Source organism: Balaenoptera musculus, chromosome 19, assembly GCF_009873245.2.
Source record: "Balaenoptera musculus isolate JJ_BM4_2016_0621 chromosome 19, mBalMus1.pri.v3, whole genome shotgun sequence".
NCBI lineage: Eukaryota > Metazoa > Chordata > Mammalia > Artiodactyla > Balaenopteridae > Balaenoptera > Balaenoptera musculus.
The window spans coordinates 992,661-1,011,516 of NC_045803.1; the positions used below are offsets into that span (position 1 = coordinate 992,661).

General features: G+C 45.4%; 2 protein-coding genes across 3 annotated transcripts in view; one reads left to right on the forward strand and one right to left on the reverse strand.

The window, feature by feature from the left end:
* The window catches only part of LOC118885230 (zinc finger protein 586-like), a 56,333-nt gene extending 56,261 nt beyond the window's left edge, over positions 1-72 (reverse strand). Inside the window, exon 1 of one of the 2 annotated variants that reach the window (XM_036833732.1) lies at positions 12-72. In XM_036833732.1, the coding sequence (XP_036689627.1) occupies positions 12-44 (33 nt within the window). In that variant the 5' untranslated portion in view covers positions 45-72. The remainder of the gene's footprint in view (positions 1-11) is intronic. The other variant, XM_036833730.1, reaches the window with a different exon arrangement.
* The window catches only part of LOC118885219 (zinc finger protein 211-like), a 189,000-nt gene that overhangs the window by 84,309 nt on the left and 85,835 nt on the right, over positions 1-18,856 (forward strand). The window lies entirely within an intron of this gene.

An 18,856-nucleotide genomic window follows, 5' to 3' on the forward strand; every position in this document is an offset into this window, starting at 1 on the left:
CGAGCGTTTACCTGAGGCGGGTCCCTCAGCGCCGCCGCCGCCATCGGACTCTGTGGGCGGAGCGGGGCCGGGAGCAGCAGTCCCTACCGCTACTCAGAGCTCTACTGCCTCTGACACGGTAAACAAGTCCGAGGGAAACAAAAGCTGCCTCAACCAGGAAGTCGCCGGAAGTCCAGCCCTGACATGCTTCCTAAGACCGGAAATGCCCCTGTCCTGGTCTTTCATTGGAGCAACACCGCTCTTCTTCTGGTGCAGTGTGTTCTGGGCAATGTAGTTCCCATAACTCCACAGGCCCGCGGGAAGGGGCGCTCTTCATCCGCCGCCGCGGAGAAAAAGCCTTGGGCACCTCTAGGGACGCTGGGAAAAGGCGTCCAGGATTCAAGAGCGAAGGGAGGGGGCTTCCTTTCCTCTTAAAGGGGCCGAAAGCGGACTGCAGGGGAATGTTGTCTGCAGTTCATCAGCACTGTAAAGTATTTAGAGATGTAGGTGGGGAAACTTTCCTCCACCCAGTTTTTACCTTTTCAGCTCAAGCTCTGTAACAAAAGGCAATAACAAGAGAAAAACAAACAGGAGTTTATTGACATGTTTATACATACATGAGAGAGACAGGGTTGAGTAACTCAAAGAAGTGGGTTAGACACAGGGTGATGTGAGGGCTGACATCTGCAGGCAGAAAGAACCGCGGCCTTAGAAAGGGCCGCAAGTTTGGAGAAGGCGCAGTTGCTCTCCGGCTCCACTGTTACCGCTAATATAAGTAATGCTTGTAAAATTCTTACCTAATAAATAATTTAGGACATTAAAAAAAGAAAAAGAAGTGACTTAGAATTCAATCTTATATAATACCTTCGACAAAGAACAATACACTTGAGGTGTAACAAAGAAAGGAAAAAGTACTTGAGTCTCTAGGGATGCCAAATAATGTGGGAAAGTAATGTTGGATAAGAGCTAGTGTTAAAAAAAAAAGAGAAAACAGGCCCAAAATGGAGTCACTTGTGCTAAACGCATGTCAGCATAGCAAGACTTAATATCTGAACCTAACTGCAGTTTTAGCTTCTCCTAAGAATGTAATCTTAACCAGTCAGTCTGGAATTTTCTGTCCAGCACTAGTGAGGTAATATGCCAGCTAGACGCTTTTTATCCCCCAAAGGAGAGTGCCCTTCGTGAAATAATCTGTTGACCTTAAAAATAAAATAGTTAGGGGCTTCCCTAGTGGTGCAGTGGTTAAGAATCTGCCTGCCAGTGCAGGGGACACGGGTTCGAGCCTTGCTCTGGGAAGATCCCGCATGCCACGGAGCAACTAAGCCCGTGCACCACAAGTACTGAGCCTGCTCTCTAGAGCCTGCGAGCCACAACTGCTGAGCCCACGTGCCACAGCTACTGAAGCCAGGGCGCCTAGAGCCCGTGCTCTGCAACAAGAGAAGCCACCACAATGAGAAGCCCATGCACCACAGTGAAGAGTAGCCCCTGGGGCTTCCCTGGTGGCGCAGTGGTTGAGAATCTGCCTGCTAATGCAGGGGACACGGGTTCAAGCCCTGGTCTGGGAAGATCCCACGTGCCGCGGAGCAACTAGGCCCGTGCACCACAACTACTGAGCCTGCGCGTCTGGAGCCTGTGCTCCGCAACAAGAGAGACCGCGATAGTGAGAGGCCCGCGCACCATGATGAAGAGTGGCCCCCGCTTGCCGCAACTGGAGAAAGTCCTCGCACAGAAACGACCCAACACAGCCAAAAATAAATAAATAAATATATATATTTTTAAAAAAGAGAGAGCATCATTTAAAAAAAAAAAAGTAGCCCCTGCTCACCGCAACTAGAGAAAGCCAGTGCACAGCAACAAAGACCCAACGCAGCCAAAAATAAATTAAGTTTAAAAAAAAAAAATAATATAAAACAGTTATTTTACCAGCAGAAATTGGTTTATTCAGAAATAGCAGAGAATTATAAATCAGAACAAGCAAGCAATGGCAAAAACCATAGGCAAGTCCAACAAAGGAGAGAGATGTTATTTTATAGAGAAAAGGGAGGAAGTCAGGAGGCATTATTTTGAAAGAAAGTCTATTGGAGAAAAGTGAGAGTTTAGGGTAATGAGGGTTTCTCATTGGTGGAGTTGCTGGGGTACTAGGTTTCTTGTAGGAGATGCGATGTACATCTTTTCCTGTTGGGGCCTGTAACTGATGATTCTTTCCTGTTGATGATTCTTCTGTTGGGGTTTATAATTGACAATTCTTCCTGTAGTTGATGTCCAGTGGTATTTCCTGAAAGCTCCCCTTCTGGCCTCTTGACCACATATTAGTGAGGTTTCCCTTTATCAATGTTCACAAATTCGTTCTTTATGACCTCCTTGTCTCACCCCCCTCTCTGCCTTTAAAAACCTTTCATTTTCTGTAGCCCTTTGGAACTCCTTTCTAATCGCTAGACGGGATGGTCTCTGATACATGAATCATTCAATAGAGCCAATTAGATCTTCAAATTTAATCAGCTGAATTTTGTTTTTTGCCACTAGTTAGCAAAGTTTGTTATGCAAATTCCTCTTGTGCTGTCTCTAGGCTAATAAGGGTCTAAAGTTTTCTCTGGTGATTAATTTTTGTCCTTTGTAAATTTACGTCCTGCTTTTAGGCAAATAAGGGGAGAACACAGTGCCTTTCTTGCATTAACTGCTTCTTAATTTCCTTTAGTTCAAAATAAATATGTCAAAAAGGCATATTTTTGGGTGAAATGAAAAGGAGGTCATGTTTCAGGGATGGAGTCAGATTCTCACAAAGAAACTAAATAAATGATCAATAGGAATGGGCAAAAGACCTAAATAGACATTTCTCCAAAGGAAAAAAAAAATTGGGCTGGCCAAAAAATTCGTTCGGTATTTTCCGTAAGATGGCTCTTATAGTGCTTAGTTGTCTTTAACTTGATTTGAAACAATTTTGTTAGATTGTATCATGAGAGCTGTCGTATCAGAGTGCATTTAAAAAAAAAAAATCAAAATTGGTGAATTTTTTTGCAGCCATTTTAATATTGAAGATGGAAGGAAAAAAAACAACATTTTTGGCATATTATGCTTTATTATTTCAAGAAAGGTAAAAACGCAAATGAAGCACAGAAAGGAAAGATGTGTGCAGTGTATGGAGAAAGTGCTGTGACTGATCAAATGTGTCAAAAGTGATTTGCAAAGTTTCGTGCTGGAGATTTCTCGCTGGATGATGTTCCATGATCAGGTAGACCACTCAAACGTGATAGCGATCAAACTGAGATATTGAGAACAATCAACATTATACCATGCGGGAGATAGCTGACATACTCGAAATATCCAAATCAAGTGTTGAAAGTCATTTGCACCAGCTTGGTTATGTTAATCGCTTTGATGTTTGGGTTCAACATAAGTTAAATGAAAAAAACCTTCTTGACCATATTTCCTCACGTGATTCTCTACTGAAATGTAATGAAAACATTCTGTTTTAAAAACAAATTGTGATGGGCAATGAAAAGTGGATACTGTATAATAATGTGGAATGGAATAGATCATGGGGCAAGCAAAATGAACCACCACCAACCACACCAAAGGCCGGTCTTTGTCCAAAGAATGTGACGTGTATATGGTGGGATTGGAAGGGAGTCCTCTATTATGAGCACCTTCCAGAAAACCAAATGATTACTTCCAACAAGTACTGCTCCCAATTAGACCAACTGAAAGCAGCACTCGAAGAAAGCGTACGGAATTAGTCAACAGAAAACACATAATCTTCCATCAGGATAACACAAGACCACATGTTTCTTTGATGACCAGGCAGAAACTGTTATAGCCTGGCTGGGAAGTTCTGATTCATCTGCCATATTTACCAGACATTGAACCTTTGGATTTCCATTTATTTCAGTCTTTACAAAATCCTCTTAATGGAAAAAAATTCAGTTCCCTGGAAGACTGTAAAAAGCACCTGGAACAGTTCTTTGCTCAAAAAGATAAAAAGTTTTGGGAAGGTGGAATTATGAAGTTGCCTGTAAAATGGCAGAAGGTAGTGGAACAAAAGGGTGAATACACTGTTCAATAAAGTTCCTGAAATAAAGTTCTTGAAAATGAAAAATGTCCTTTATTTTTATTTAAAACCCAAAGGAATTCTTGGCCAACCCAATACACATGGCCAATAGACAAATGAAAAGATGCTCAACAACCTTAGTTATGAGAGAAATACAAATCAAAGCTACAATGAGGTACCACCTCACACCAGTCAGAATGACCATCATTAAAATGTCTACAAATAATAAATGCTGGAGAGGGTGTAGAGAAAAGGGAACCCTCCTACACTGTTGGTGGGAATGTAAGTTGGTGCAGCCACAATGGAAAACAGTATGGCAGTTCCTGAAAAAACTAAAAATAGAACTACTATATGATCCTGCAATCCCACTCCTGGGGCATATATCCAGACAAAACTATAGTTCAAAAAGATACATGCACCCCTATGTTCACAGCAGCATTATTCACAATAGTCAAGACATGGAAACAACCTAAATGTCCATCGACAGATGAATGGATAAAGAATATGTGGTACGTATATACAATGGAATACTACTCAGCCATAAAAAAGAATGAAATAATGCCATTTGCAGCAACATGGATGGACCTAGAGATTATCATACTAAGTAAATCAGAAAGAGAAAGGCAAATACCATATGCTGTCACTTATATGTGGAATCTAAAATATGACACAACTGAACCTATCTATGAAAGAGAAAAAGACTACCAGACATAGAGAACAGACTTGTTGCTGCCAAGGGAGAGGGGGGATGGGGGAAGGAAGGAGTGTGAGTTCGGGATTATCAGATGCAAACAATTATATATAGAGTGGATAAATAACAAGGTCCTACTGTATAGCACAGGGAACTATATCCAATATCCTGTAATAAACCATAATGGAAAAGAATATGAAAAAGAATGTATATATATGTATAACTGAATCACTGTCCTGAACAGCAGAAATTAACACAACACTGCAAATCAACTATACTTCAATTTAAAATAAATAAATAAATGGACTTTCCTGATGGTGCAGTGGTTAAGACTCCGTGCTCTCAATGCAGAAGGCAAGGGGTTCGATCCCTGGTCAGAGAACTAAGATCCCGCATCAATCAATCAATCAATCAAGAAAATGTAAAACGGTCCTAAGGATTCTGAAGTAAAGCAAAAATAAAACAGAGGAGACTAGAGAGTTTGGGGCAATTCCCCCTCCCCTGCCCCCACACCTCGCGACTTGTGGGATCTTAGTTCCCCGACTAGGGATTGAACCTGGGCCCTTGGCAGTGAGAGTACGGAGTCCTAACCACTGGACCACCAGGGAATTCCCTGGGGTAACTTTAGAAGGGGCAGCCTGGGAAGTCTGGGAAGAGGAGGGAATACAAGAATGAGTCTAGAGTGAAGTGAGGAAGGAAGCCATGTGGATGACAAATGAATAAAATATTCAAGTCCTGACAGTGATACAGCTACAGTGAGAGAAACACAGGGCTTCCTGGGCATTTACATCCAAAGGGACATTTCTACATACTATCATGACTGAACAATTTAATTGATCCACTTTCCAAATATAATTGTCTTAAACAGGAAAATAGATTATTAGAATCCAGTTCCTCTTGCTGTTAAACACATGGCAACTACAAAGATAAATCTAGTGATGTTCTCAGTTCCCGGCCTGTCCTGCAACCTTCTCTGATCTAGCAGAGGAGTGGTCATTCTCAAAATTCTTCTCTTGCCCATCTTTGCCCACAAGCTCAACTCTTCCTCTGCCCAGGCCCTTAGCTGTGTAGAGGTTAGGTGTCCCACCCACCAGCAGACAGCAGCCTCCAAACAAGTCAGGGCCTGACAACCAACTAGTCTATGGGCCAGCCACGCCCACCAGACTGCCCAAAATACTCTATTTCTTTTTTCTTTAAAAAAATTTTATTTATTTATTTATTTATTTGGCTGCATAGGGTCTTAGTTGTGGCACGCAGGATCTTCGTTGCAGCGTGTGGGATCTTTAGTTGCATCGTGCAAACTCTTAGTTGTGTCATGCATGCGGGATCTAGTTCCCTGACCAGGGATCCTGGGCTCCCTACACTGGGAGCTCGGAGTCTTAACCACTGAACCACCAGGGAAGTCCCTCTATTTCTTTCTTAGACTGACTATCAGTTTTTCATCGACATTATCTAATTGCTTTTTACATGCCAGTAGAATGCCTGTTACATGCCTGTAGCAAAAAATATAATGCAAGGACTTCCCTGGTGGCACAATGGTTAAGAATCTGCCTGCCAATGCAGGGGACACGGGTTTGAGCCCTGGTCCAGGAAGATCCCACACGCAGCAGAGCAACTAAGCCCTTGTGCCACAACTACTGAGCCTGCGCTCTAGAGCCTGAGAGTCACAACTACTGAAGCCCATGCGTCACAACTGCTGAAGGCCCCGCTCCTAGAGCCTGTGCATCACAACGAGAAGCCACCACAATGAGAAGCCTGTGCACTGCAACAACGAGTAACCCCCGCTCGCGGCAGCTAGAGAAAGCCCACATGCAGCAACAAAGACCCGACGCAACCAAAAATAAATTAATTAATTAATTTAATATATATATATATATACATACAATGCAAGAGGCTTCAAATTTTAAAAAGAGTTTATTTGGAGTCTTAAGACTTGCAATTCAGGAGACACAGATACAGGTAACCCCTAAAGAGTGTTCAGGGAAGAAAAAGAGTCAGGGGCTTATAAAGCAAAAAGCCCTGAGGTTGTTAAAGTTGCCTGGTTGAGAATTGTAATTGACTCTCGCTCAGAAAATATTTGTCCTTAAGGAATCACGAGTTATTTTATGGTAAGGGTCAGATAAGTAGCTTGAGTTTCTGACAGGTGTTCTCTATGACTTCATCAGGTCAAAAGGTCAGAGTCCATCCAGGTGAGACATGCATAACTCACACTCCCTAAACATGCTACCCCCAAGTGCAGCACTTTGACATATTAAATATCTTAATAAGAAACAGACATATATGTATAACCGAGACAGGAAGACAAGAGTGTGGCCATCTTGGAAAAGGACGGGGGGATGGCCTTGAGCAAACAGGCCCAACACCTGAAGACTTCAGGTTTTTTGGGGGTTTTTTGGGGGGAGGCTTCACCATGCCGCCTTCGGAACCCGGGCCCCCTGAAGTGGAAGTGCGGAGTCTTAACCATTGGACTGCCAGGGAATTCCCCAAGGCTCTGGTCTTTGAGTCAATAACCAGAGACCCATAGGACTAAAAGATTAGCTCTATCTCTGTTCCACTGATGTATATACATAGTTTTCAAAGGACAAAAGCGGGGCTGTAAATCCGCCATGTAAGATATAAAGGCCTGGGCTTCCCTGGTGGCGCAGTGGTTGAGAGTCTGCCTGCCAATGCAGGGGACACGGGTTCGAGCCCTGGTCTGGGAGGATCCCACATGCCGCGGAGCAGCTGGGCCCGTGAGCCACAATTGCTGAGCCTGCACGTCTGGAGCCTGTGCTCCACAACAAGAGAGACCGCGATAGTGAGAGGCCCGCGCACCGCGATGAAGAGTGGCCCCCGCTTGCCCCAACTAGAGAAAGCCCTCGCACAGAAACGAAGACCCAACACAGCCATAAATAAATAAAAATAAATAAATTTAAAAAAAAAGATATAAAGGCCTGACACACATTCCTAAGTTGTTTTTGCAGGAAGCAGACCCGGCCCCGCCCCCCACTCAGGCACTCAGGATACTGGCCCTGGGTAGTTAAGGTGCAGATTAAGGGAATGATTTCAATGGGCCCCAACTCTTGCATATTCCCATATATAGAAAAGCGCTAAATTCCTTAACTTGAGATATCTGCTTTTCTTTATTTTTTTAATTTATTTTTGACTGTGTTGGGTCTTCACTGCTGCACGAGGACTTTCTCTAGTTGCGCCGAGCGGGGGCTGCTCTATCGTTGCGGACGCAGGGGTTTCTCATTGCGGTGGCTTCTCTTGTTGTGGAGTACGGGTTCTAGGTGCACAGGCTTCAGTAGTTGTGGCACGTGGGCTCTAGAGCGCAGGCTCAGTAGTTGGGGCGCACGGGCTTAGTTACTCCGTGGCAAGTGGGATCTTCCCGGACCAGGGCTCGAACCCGAGTCCCCTGCATTGGCAGGTGGATTCTTAACCACTGCGCCACCAGGGAAGTCCTGCTTTTCTTTAATTAACAGTAATCTTTTGATGTTCCGACTACATGGTCTTTGTTGCAAAAACTCCTCTAGATCCTGGCTCCTCCCTGACCTCTTCAACTATCTGAGAGGCTGCCTCCCGGGCTTGAAGTCCTCAGAAAACCCGCCAAATAAAACAGAATTCTCAACTTTTAGGTCGTGCATTTTTTTTTCAGACAACATGCGTGTGAAGAGCCCTCTGCTTTTCATTTAGTTCTCTTTAAGACCAGTTTCTTGGTCAGCCGACTGTGTGCTGGGCTCAAGGTGGAGGCGGACGCAGCCTTTGGACATAATGAAATTGTGTCTGAGAGAAACGCCTCCCATGGGAGAGGCCCTTGGAGCTGACAGACGATGACGCCCCCTTGAGGACTGTGCAGGCAGACGGTGAGTGCTCTGGGATTCAGAGGAATGAGGGAAAACGGTCATGGTTAGAATTCAAACAACTCAAAAAGCAGCAGCAGCAGCAGCAGCAGCAGCTGAGCCTCCCTGGTCCTTGCTGTCTGCCACCAGCCCTGGTGGGGCATGAAGCGCTTCACGTGCCCTGATAAAATGTTTAAACCCAGCTCTGGGGTCAGTCTTGGGAGTTTGTATTCAACCTCTAGACCCCAAAACTTTCCTGCTGTGTGACCTTGGGAAAGTGTTGGGCTGCATCCAGCAGTCCTGCAAGCCCTGTACTTGCCCAGCCTCAAGACTGAGGAATGCCTGAGGTCAGCGGCAGAGACATCGATGGTCTAATAGGTGGGGGGATCTCACCCACCTGAAGCAAAAAGTTCTTGGAGCCACACCCCACTGTGTGCAGCAGATGACGGGCAGGACAGGGCAGCTGTCTTCGCTACCAGGTGTCGACTAAAAAAATACATACAACCTAAAAGTTGAGAGTTATGTTTTATTCAGTGGAAATTTTTCGAACTTGAAGCCCGGGTGGCAGCATCTCAAGTAACCTTGAGAGAACTGCTCCGAGGAGGTGAGGGGGGAGCCAGGATATACAGGAGTTTTGCAACAAAGGGCAGGTGGTAGGAACAAAAGATTACTGTTAATAAAAGAAAACTAGGGACTTCCCTGGTGGCACAGTGGTTAAGAATCCGCCTGCCAATGCAGGGGACACAGGTTCGAGCCCTGGTCCGGGAAGATCCCACATGCTGAAGAGCAACTAAGCCTGTGCGCCACAACTACTGAGCCCACATGCCGCAACTACTGAAGCCCTCGCGCCTAGAGCCTGTGCTCTGCAACAAGAGAAGCCACCGCAATGAGAAGCCCACGCATTGCAAGGAAAAGTAGCCCCCGCTCGCCGCAACTAGAGAAAGCCCGCGCGCAGCAACGAAGACCCAACGCAGCCATAAATAAATAAATATACTTTAAAATGAAAAGAAAATTAGAAATCTCAAGTTAAGGAATTTAGTGCTTTTCTGTGTATGGGAAGATGCAAGAGTCTGGGCTCACTGCAATCATTCCTTTGATATGCACCTTAGTTACCCAAGGCCAGTGTCCTGTGTTTTCTCACCCTGAGTTCCCTCAGGGCTCACCGTGGGCAGTGGCTGCAGTCTGATGGCTGCTAGATGGCAGGTATTCTCTGTTTCCTTCCTGAGTTCCCTCGGGGCTCACCAGCTCACCATAGGCTGTGGCTGCAATCACTGATGACTGTGACATCCTTTGTTTACTGACATGGCAGGAAATATTCCATTTCTCACAGGGAAGAGGGAGGTTGCCTGTTCCAGGAAGAACTGACATCAGGTTGGCTCACCTGTTGCCAGGAAAACTGGCAGAGGAGCACTCCCCTCACAGTCCCTTTAATAAACTGTCACAGTGGAGATAGTCCTAATCTAAAGATTAGAACAAGGACTTCCCTGTGGTCCAGTGGTTAAGACTCCGCACTTTCACTCTCGTGGTCCTGGTCGGGGAACTAAGATCCTGCGAGCTGAGGTGATGGGGTGTGGGGTGGGGGGAGTATGTAGGCATTTACTGATTAGGCTTTATGATTAAGAGGGAGGTCAGTCAGGTGAGTGGGGTGTAAGTGAGACAGGGACTGATCGGGCAGGGGATGTACAGAGAGCAAGAGAGCAGCCATACGGCTGGGCCTGATCATATAGGAAAACACTTCACTTCTCTGACCGTGCATTTCCCCCAGAAATCTGCTTCTCCAGGTAGGTTGCTGTGAGAAATGTTCATAATGAAACCGAGCAGGACCCTGCAGGGCCCTCTGAGGTACAAAACCCCTCCTTACGTTCTTTGGATTCCCTGGTGGTCCAGTGGTTAAGACTCCATGCTTCCACTGCAGGGGGCACGGGTTCGAACCCTGGTCGGGGCAACTAGAATCCTACATGCCTTGTGGCTAAAAAAAAGAAAAAAGAAAAAAAGCTTCAGCCTCCTAGACCTTTTCTGAGTTCCAAAGGGCATATCCATACAGTCACTAATTAGGGAAGGGAGGGAATGCAGAAACAAAGGAGGAGCGGTCAAGAAAACAATAGCGCAGGAATAAAGCAGGGTCCTGGTTCCACCTCAAGCGATATACATAACAATATATTTTTGAGTTCTTCTGCAGGATCTGAGGCCCCTACCCATGTGGAGGATGGTAGCTTCTGGCTGAACACAAGCACATGGACCCCAGACTGGCTGGAACCAGAAGGCTGATGACTGAGATTCCTGAAAGACCACCCTGTTACCTTATCACCAACCAATCAGAGGAGGGTTACACACCCTGCAGCCCACCCCCGGATTTTGCCTATAAAAACTCTTCCCAGAAAACCATTGCGGAATTTGGGCTTTTTAAGTAAGTGTTTCTGCAAACTTTATTGATCCTTCTGATCTCGGGTGGCCTCGGCCTGCAGCGGCTTGAAGCAGGATTTCCCTTCCCCGGCCAGAGAATGAATTCAGTTAGGCTGCAGCACCGAGAGCGCTGAATCTTAGCCACTAGACCAGTGGCCAGCGACAAGGCCCTCAGCAGGAAGCCCCTTTTCTTGTCATTTTAGCAAAGTTATACTGTAACAAACTTTTAAACCAGTCACCCGCATGCTCTACTAATCTCCGGCCCAAGCACACCTTTCAAGTCTTTTAATCACAGAATACCTTGCCTAACTTGTCATTTCTTTCTGTAGATCAAAGAAGCAGAAATGAAAAATAAGTAATTAACAGATGACCAGATCTCTTCCCTAGCTTCCCCTTCAATGATCTCACAAACGAACTGTGTGAACAAGATAACATCTAGGGGAAGATCACAAGAAGTCCACGAGCCTGCATGCAGTGGAGGATGGCAAGGACTCTGATCCGCCATCTTGAAACCGTGCACCTCAGATTGGGACTTGAACCCACGTGCCGGGACTCGAACCTGGCCAAGACCCTGATTGGGACTTGAACCCAAGTGCTGGGACTTGAACCCGGCCAAAACCCACAGTCTTCCAACTGAGATCGCACACCTGGCTTCAGGACTTAATGAAGCTCAGGTTCTTGATGTCTAATCGCAGAAAGAATTCAGTGATAGACAAAGTGATAGGTAAGAGGTGGATTTATTTAGAGAGAAACACACTTCACAGACAGAGCGTGGGCCATCTCAGAAGGTGAGAAAGGCACGAGGGTGTGGGGTTGTCAGTTTTTATAGTGGTGGGTAATTTCTCATAGGATAATGAGTGGGAGAAGTATTCCATCTATTTTGGGAAGGGGCAGGAATTTCCAGGAATTGGGCCACCGCCCAATTTTTGATCCTTATTGTCGCCTTAGAACTGTCATGGCACCTATGGGTGTGTCATTTAGCTCACTCCTGTGTTACAATGAGCATATAATGAAGCTCATGGTCTAGGGGAAGTCAACTTGTCCACCATCTTGGACCCATTTGGTTCTAATCCATTTATGTCATGTCCTCGGGCTATGTCATCCTTTCAAACATTGTGCCCTGCCCCCTACCCTCCTGTTGCAATCTCAATGATTAACTGAGATGACGTCCCTCCTTTCCTTTAAAACTTTCATGGCCGAGCAGAATCTCTAGAGGTGTTTTTTGGGGGACGCTGAGTCCACCATCTCCCCAGATTGTCAGCATTCTGATTAAAGGCACCTTTCTTTTCTATGGCCATTTGTGAGTATGTAATTGAGTTTGTAAGCTGCGAGCAGCGAGACCTCCATTGGATAACAGCAGGTGGAGGCTCCACGTCCCCAAGCCCAGCCAGGCCTCCGTATAGGTGCAGCCCAGAGTAGGCACAGAGACTCTGGGAGGAGGCACAGTGCCCCTCACTCCTGATATCCCCCAAGTTGAGGAGGTCTGGCAGCGATTAGAGCAGAGTGATGGAAAGCGCTCTTGGAGTGGGGGGCCTGAAGAGTATTTCCCGGGACAGACCTGAGCTGTAGATGCCCAGGGTGCTCCCCCTAGTCATTCCCTGTCCCCCCAGGACACCGCCGACAAGCTAGCACTAGGGCGACCATGCCCCACAGTAATTGCGTTGTCGGGGCAGGGTGGGGATGTGGGTGTGGCCAGTGCATCCTCTCCTTACCTGCTCTCGGAGCCCTGGGATCAGGCCCCCCCATCCTCTCCATTTTGCACAGGAAGAAACCGAGGCTCAGAGAGGGGGTTTCTCTTGCCTGTGCTAAGTAAATGCCCAAGACAAAGTCAGATGACCAGTGTCCTCAGGACAACAAAGTAGACTGAGAAGATCTTAGAGTCTGGGGTGACTCCCAGGGGGCAATCAGAGGACTGTCAGGAAAGGACACAAGTCAGTCTGGGATGAAGTGAGGGAGCCACGTGGATTACAAATGAATAAAAAGAAAATTCTGGGAGTTCCCTGGCAGTCCAGTGGTTAGGGCTTGGCGCTTTTACTGCCTTGGGCCTGGGTTAAATCCCTGGTCTGGGAACTAATATCCTGCACACCATGCGGTGCGGCCAAAAAAACCCAAAAACAAACAAAAAAATCTTACAGTGATCAGGGCTGTGGTGAGAGTAAACAGGGTCACAGCTAGAGAGTAGCCCCAAGCCTTATTTGGGTTTCCATAGGAAGGGATACAATGCTCCTACACATAATCACTATTAAATATTTTAATGAATTCATTTTTCAATTATAAATAAATATCTTAAAGAGGAAACTGGATTCACAACTGTAAGGGGTAAGCCAGCTCCACTTGGAATAAACAGAGGGCAACCCACCTGCAGAGAAAAATCCAGTGACCTTCTTGGTTCCTTTCTGCACAGGAACCCTCTGTTTATGAAACTGTGGGCCTCAGATTGGGACCTGGACCCACGTTCTTTTAACTGAGATAACACACCTGGTCTCAGGACTTAACGAAGCTCAGGTTCTTGATGTCTTGTCACAGAAAGAATTCAGTGAGAGACAAAGTGATGGGTAAGAAGTGGGTTTACTGGGGGGGCTTCCTTGGTGGTACAGTGGTTAAGAATCCACCTGCTGGGCTTCCCTGGTGGTGCAGTGGTTGAGAATCCGCCTGCCAATGCAGGGGACACGGGTTCGAGCCCTGGTCTGGGAAGATTCCACATGCTGCGGAGCAACTGGGCCCGTGAACCACAACTACTGAGCCTGTGCGTCTGGAGCCTATGCTCCGCAACAAAAGAGGCTGCGATAGTGAGAGGTCCGTGCACCGCGATGAAGAGTGGCTCCCGCTTGCCACAACTAGAGAAAGCCCTCGCACAGAAATGAAGACCCAACAGAGCCAAAAATAAATAAATTAATTAATTTTTAAAAAAATAGAAAAAAAGAATCCGCCTGCCAATGCAGGGGACACGGGTTTGAGCCCTGGTCCAGGAGGATCCCGCATGCCGCGGAGCAACTAAGTCCGTGAGCCACAACTACTGAGCCCGCATGCCACAACTACTGAAGCCCGTGCACCTAGAGCCCGTGCTCCACAACAAGAGAAGCCACTGCAATGAGAGGCCCATGCACCGCAATGAAGAGTGGCTCTTACTCGCCGCAACTAGAGGAAGCCCGTGCGTAGCAACGAAGACCAAACACAGCCAAAAATAAATAAATTAATAAATTAATTTAAAATATATATATATTTTTTAAAAAGAAGTGGATTTATTCAGAGAGAAACACATTCCACAGACAGAGTGTGGACCATCTCAGAAGGCAAGAGCGGCACCAGGGTATGGGGTTGTCAGTTTTTATAGGAGTGGGTAATTTCATAGGCTAATGAGTGGGAGGAGTATTCCAGCTATTTTGGGGAAGGGGTAGGAATTTCTAGGAATTGGGCCACCACCCACTTTTTGGCCTTTTACGGTTGGTCTGGGATCTGTCATGGTGACTGTGGGTGTGTCACTTAGTGTGCTGATGTGTTACAGTGAGTATATACTGATGCTCAAGGTCTGGTGGAAGTCAACTCATCCGCCATCTTGGATTTATTTGGTTCTAACCAGTTTGGGTCATGGCCTTGAGCTATGTCATTCTTTTAAAGGTTGTGCCCTGCCCCCTTCTCTCCCGTTTCATTTAGAAGCAGAAACTCCCCAAACGTGTTAGTCTGGACTTGTAGCTGACTCTCCACCTCAGTCGAATGCACAGGAGGTTACCAGTGGGAATCCACCTTTGTATTGTTGAACTCTGCATATAATCACTGAGCTTGGAGCTGGGTGGAGGCCAGGCACTCATTCTATTTATGATTTCAGTACCTGTGTGATGTGTGTGATGCCAAGTAGAGTCAGACAGGCAGCTGGTGTGTCAGGGAGACGTGTCAACTGTGCATTTAACCTGCAAAATCCAAGCATATTGGCTAAGCAGAGGGTGTGAGAGAAAGAGCTGTTTTTTTTTTTTTAACTTATTTATCTTACTTGCTGATTCCAATAAACTCTACCCCGGGGGTCCAGGTATTAAAGTCAGAGCAGTCACAAAACCAAGCATTTCAGAAGACATGGACATTCAAGATCTTTTGTATTGCTAATGGTGCTACAATGGGTAAAAACCACTTTGAAAAAGTTTGCCGCTGGGTATTGGAAAAATACTTGTGTTTCTCCTTTACTCTCACTCTACTGCCATACTCAACACTATTTTTTTTCATTGAAGTGTAGTTGATTTACCATATTATATTAGTTTCAGGTATGATTCAATACAATAGTAATTCAAGATTTTTATAGATTATACTCTATTTAAAGTTATTAGAAAATAATGGCTATATTTCCCTGTGCTGTACAATAGATTCTTGTTGCTTATTTCTTTTATACATCGTAGTTTGTATCTATTAGTCTCCTTCCCATATTGTGTCCCTCTCCCCTTCCTTCTCCCCACCGGTAACCACTAGTTTGTTCTCTATATCTGTGAGTCTGTTTCTATTTTATCATATACATTCACTTATTTCTTTTTTTTAGATTCCACATATAAGTGATAACATAGAGTATGTATCTTTGTCTGATTTATTTCACTAAGCATAATACTCTAGTTCCAACCATATTGTTGCGAATGTCAGAATTTCCGTCTTTTTTATGACTAATATTCCATTGTATATATATACCACATCGTCTTTATCCATTCATCTGTTGATGGCACGTAGGTTGCTTCCATAACTTGGCTATTGTAAATAGTGCTGCTATTAACATTGGGGTGCGTGTGTCTTTTTGAAGTAACCACACTCAACACTTCTGACATCAGAAGTGTGGCTGTTTTCTCACACCAACCAATTGTCTGTGGCACCAACTGGGTGTTCTACAATTCAGTGAATTCTGACACTAATTCGGGTTAGTGAAAATCCCTCAGGTTAAGGGCTCAGTCCCATATGATTGCCCCCCACTTCAGAGGCCAATTGCAGATAGTGGGTACCCATGTTACCCACAACTTCTGTCTGATTTGGCTGCAAATCAGAGGTTCCCCTAACTGCCCTCTTCGAATTGGATTATTCACTAGAACGGTTCACAGAATTTAGGGAAATACTCACTTACTTAAACAGTTTATTATATTTTAAAGGGTATGATAAAGGGTACAGATGAACAGCCAGACAGAGTTACAGAGGGAGAGATCAGGAAGGGTCCCGAGCACAGGAGCTTCTGTCCCTGTAGAGTAGGGGCATGCCACCCTCCTGGCACATGGATGTGTTCTGCAACCTGGAAGATCTCCAAGTCCTGAACTTAAGAATGCATGATCCATTATTAACTCAATCTCCAGTTCTTCTCCACTTCCAGGGATGCAAGGGTGCGGTGGGGCTGAAAGTTCCAAGCTTCTAATCATAGTTCGGTCTTTCTGGTGATCAGTCCCCATCCTGAAGCCATCCAGGAGCCCACCAAGCATCACCTCATTTAAAGCCAAAGACACTCCTTTCATCCAGGAAATTTAAAAGGATTTAGGTGCTTTGTGTCAGAAGCCAGGGTCCAAGATCAAATTTTAGAACAAAAGATGCTCCCAGAGGAATTCCCTGGAGGTCCAGTGGTAAGCGTCCACTCTTTCACTGCTGTGGGTGCGGGTTCGAGCCTTGGTCAGGAAACTACCATCCGACAAGCTCCGTGTCGCAACCAAAAACAAAAACAAACAAAAAGCTCCTAGTGCTCTTATCTCTTAGGAAAATACAAGGGTTTTGGGGGCGCTGTGCTGGGGAACCGGGCAGAGTCCAATATATATATTTATTTGCTGTTATTTCACAACCCATCTCCCAGAGGTCTTTCCAAAGAAAAGCCTTCTTTCATACCAAGATTTGCAAGAATATTCACCATAGTAAAATACCTGGAGACAGCCCAGGAAAGAGGATGGATGAATGGGCTTCTCCACATAGTGGAGCATTATCCCAGCCCGATAGCAAGGGAATCAGAGAAGTGTCACAATTTACCCCGCAGAATGCCCCTGTTCCAGGATTCAGGCCATTTCTACAGGGCACCTTCTAGTTTCTCAATGAGACTGAACCCTAATTTCCTATTGGAAGCCAGATCACAAATGTGTTCGCAATAACTAGCATGTGAGCTTTTGCCTCGACTGTACACAGAATCCGTTTTCTCCAAACTGCTCTTTCAAACTGGTTTTGCATATAAGCCTTCCCTACCCCCACACGCTCCATCTACTGGAAGAAGTGCATGGAAAACATTGGACTTTTCTGGTATTTGTTAATAAAATTGCACTCTGCAACTTTCAGTCCCCAGTCTTCTTTAGGTCCAGTTTAGCTATTAAATTGCCAGTAAATTAAATGATTATATATTATTTAAATACAAAGGGTCCCTTTCTTCAGTTAAGGCCTCTTTCCAAGTTTCCATCTCCGCTCCCCACCTTTTTAGGTGCCTGTGGCTGCACTAGAGATAAAGGGTGTGGACAGAGGACAGGGCAGCAGGCAGGGAAAGTCTCGTTGGACCACTGAGCTTGGAACTCACTGTCTTATTGTAACCGAAAGTGGGGTCCGGCTGCTCGCCACTCAAAAGCCAATAAAGAGGCCAGGTTGGTGGAAAGGAAACTGCTTTATTTTGGATGCCGGCAACCGGGGGATGGGGAGGGTGGACGCCTGTCCTAAGGCTGACTCCACCCCCACCCCCACACCCACCCCCCGCGACAATCAGTGGGCAACAGCTTTTATAGACGGAGGGAGGGGACCACATGCAGAAACAGCACAGTCAGCTCTAACAGTCATCTTGAAATTGGTCATCTGTGCTCTGATCAGCGTTCTCTTGATTGTTTTAAGCACAGTTAGTCTTCAGGTTCAGGGTCCGTTCTTTCCCTATTTCTCTGAGGCCAATTCTCAGAATTGTGGCAGCTTATGTCATGGCTACAGCCTGGTCATCATGCTGTTAACTTCTTCCACCTGGTGGGGGTTTCAGTATCTACAAGACAGCTCAGGAAATGGCTCAGAGTATTATCTACAGTCTTTAAGGAGGAACTAAAGATCCTTGATTTTTGCTTAATGACTAAACAATTATTATTTGGTCTCCTTTGACTGTTTTCCTTTGTCTCTGCATTTTCTCACTTCTCTGATTAAACTTATTCTTTTGCTGAAGTTTTTCCACAGACAAAAGCAGGCTGAGGACATGGGGGGGCAAGGAGCATAGGGTCCTGCTCCGTTTCATTCTCACTTGGGGCACACGCCAAAATTTTAAAGAATAAACACCAAAATAACACATCCATTCATTTATTCAACAGATATTTATTGGTTATTTGAAATGTGCCAGATGCTTTTCTACGCACCTGAGATACTTTAGTGAACAAAACTGAGAAATTCCCTGCTCTTCATAAACTTACTTTTTCTTTTGGGGTGGGGGGTGAAACAATAAATGGAAAATACAATCAGGAAATTACATTCTTTTTTTTAAATTGTCTTTTAAAATTTATTTTCTTTCCTTTTTTAATTTTTCATCTTATTTAATTATTATTATTTTTGGCCGTGCTGCCAGGCATGTGGGATCTTAGTTCACTGACCAGGGATGGAACCTGTGCCCTCTGCAGTGGAAGTGAGGAGTCTTAACCACTGGACCACCAGGGAAGTTGCCACTTTTTTTTTTTTAATTATTATTATTATTTTTTTTAACAAAATTTTTTTTAATTTGTATTTATTTATTTATTTATGGCTTGTGTTGGGTCTTCGTTTCTGTGCGAGGGCTTTCTCTAGTTGCGGCAAGCGGGGCCACTCTTCATCGCGGTGCGTGGGCCTCTCACTATCGTGGCCTCTCTTGTTGCGGAGCACAGGCTCCAGACGCGCAGGCTCAGTAATTGTGGCTCACGGGCCTAGCTGCTCCGCAGCATGTGGGATCTTCCCAGACCAGGGCTCGAACCCATGTCCCCTGCATTGGCAGGCAGATTC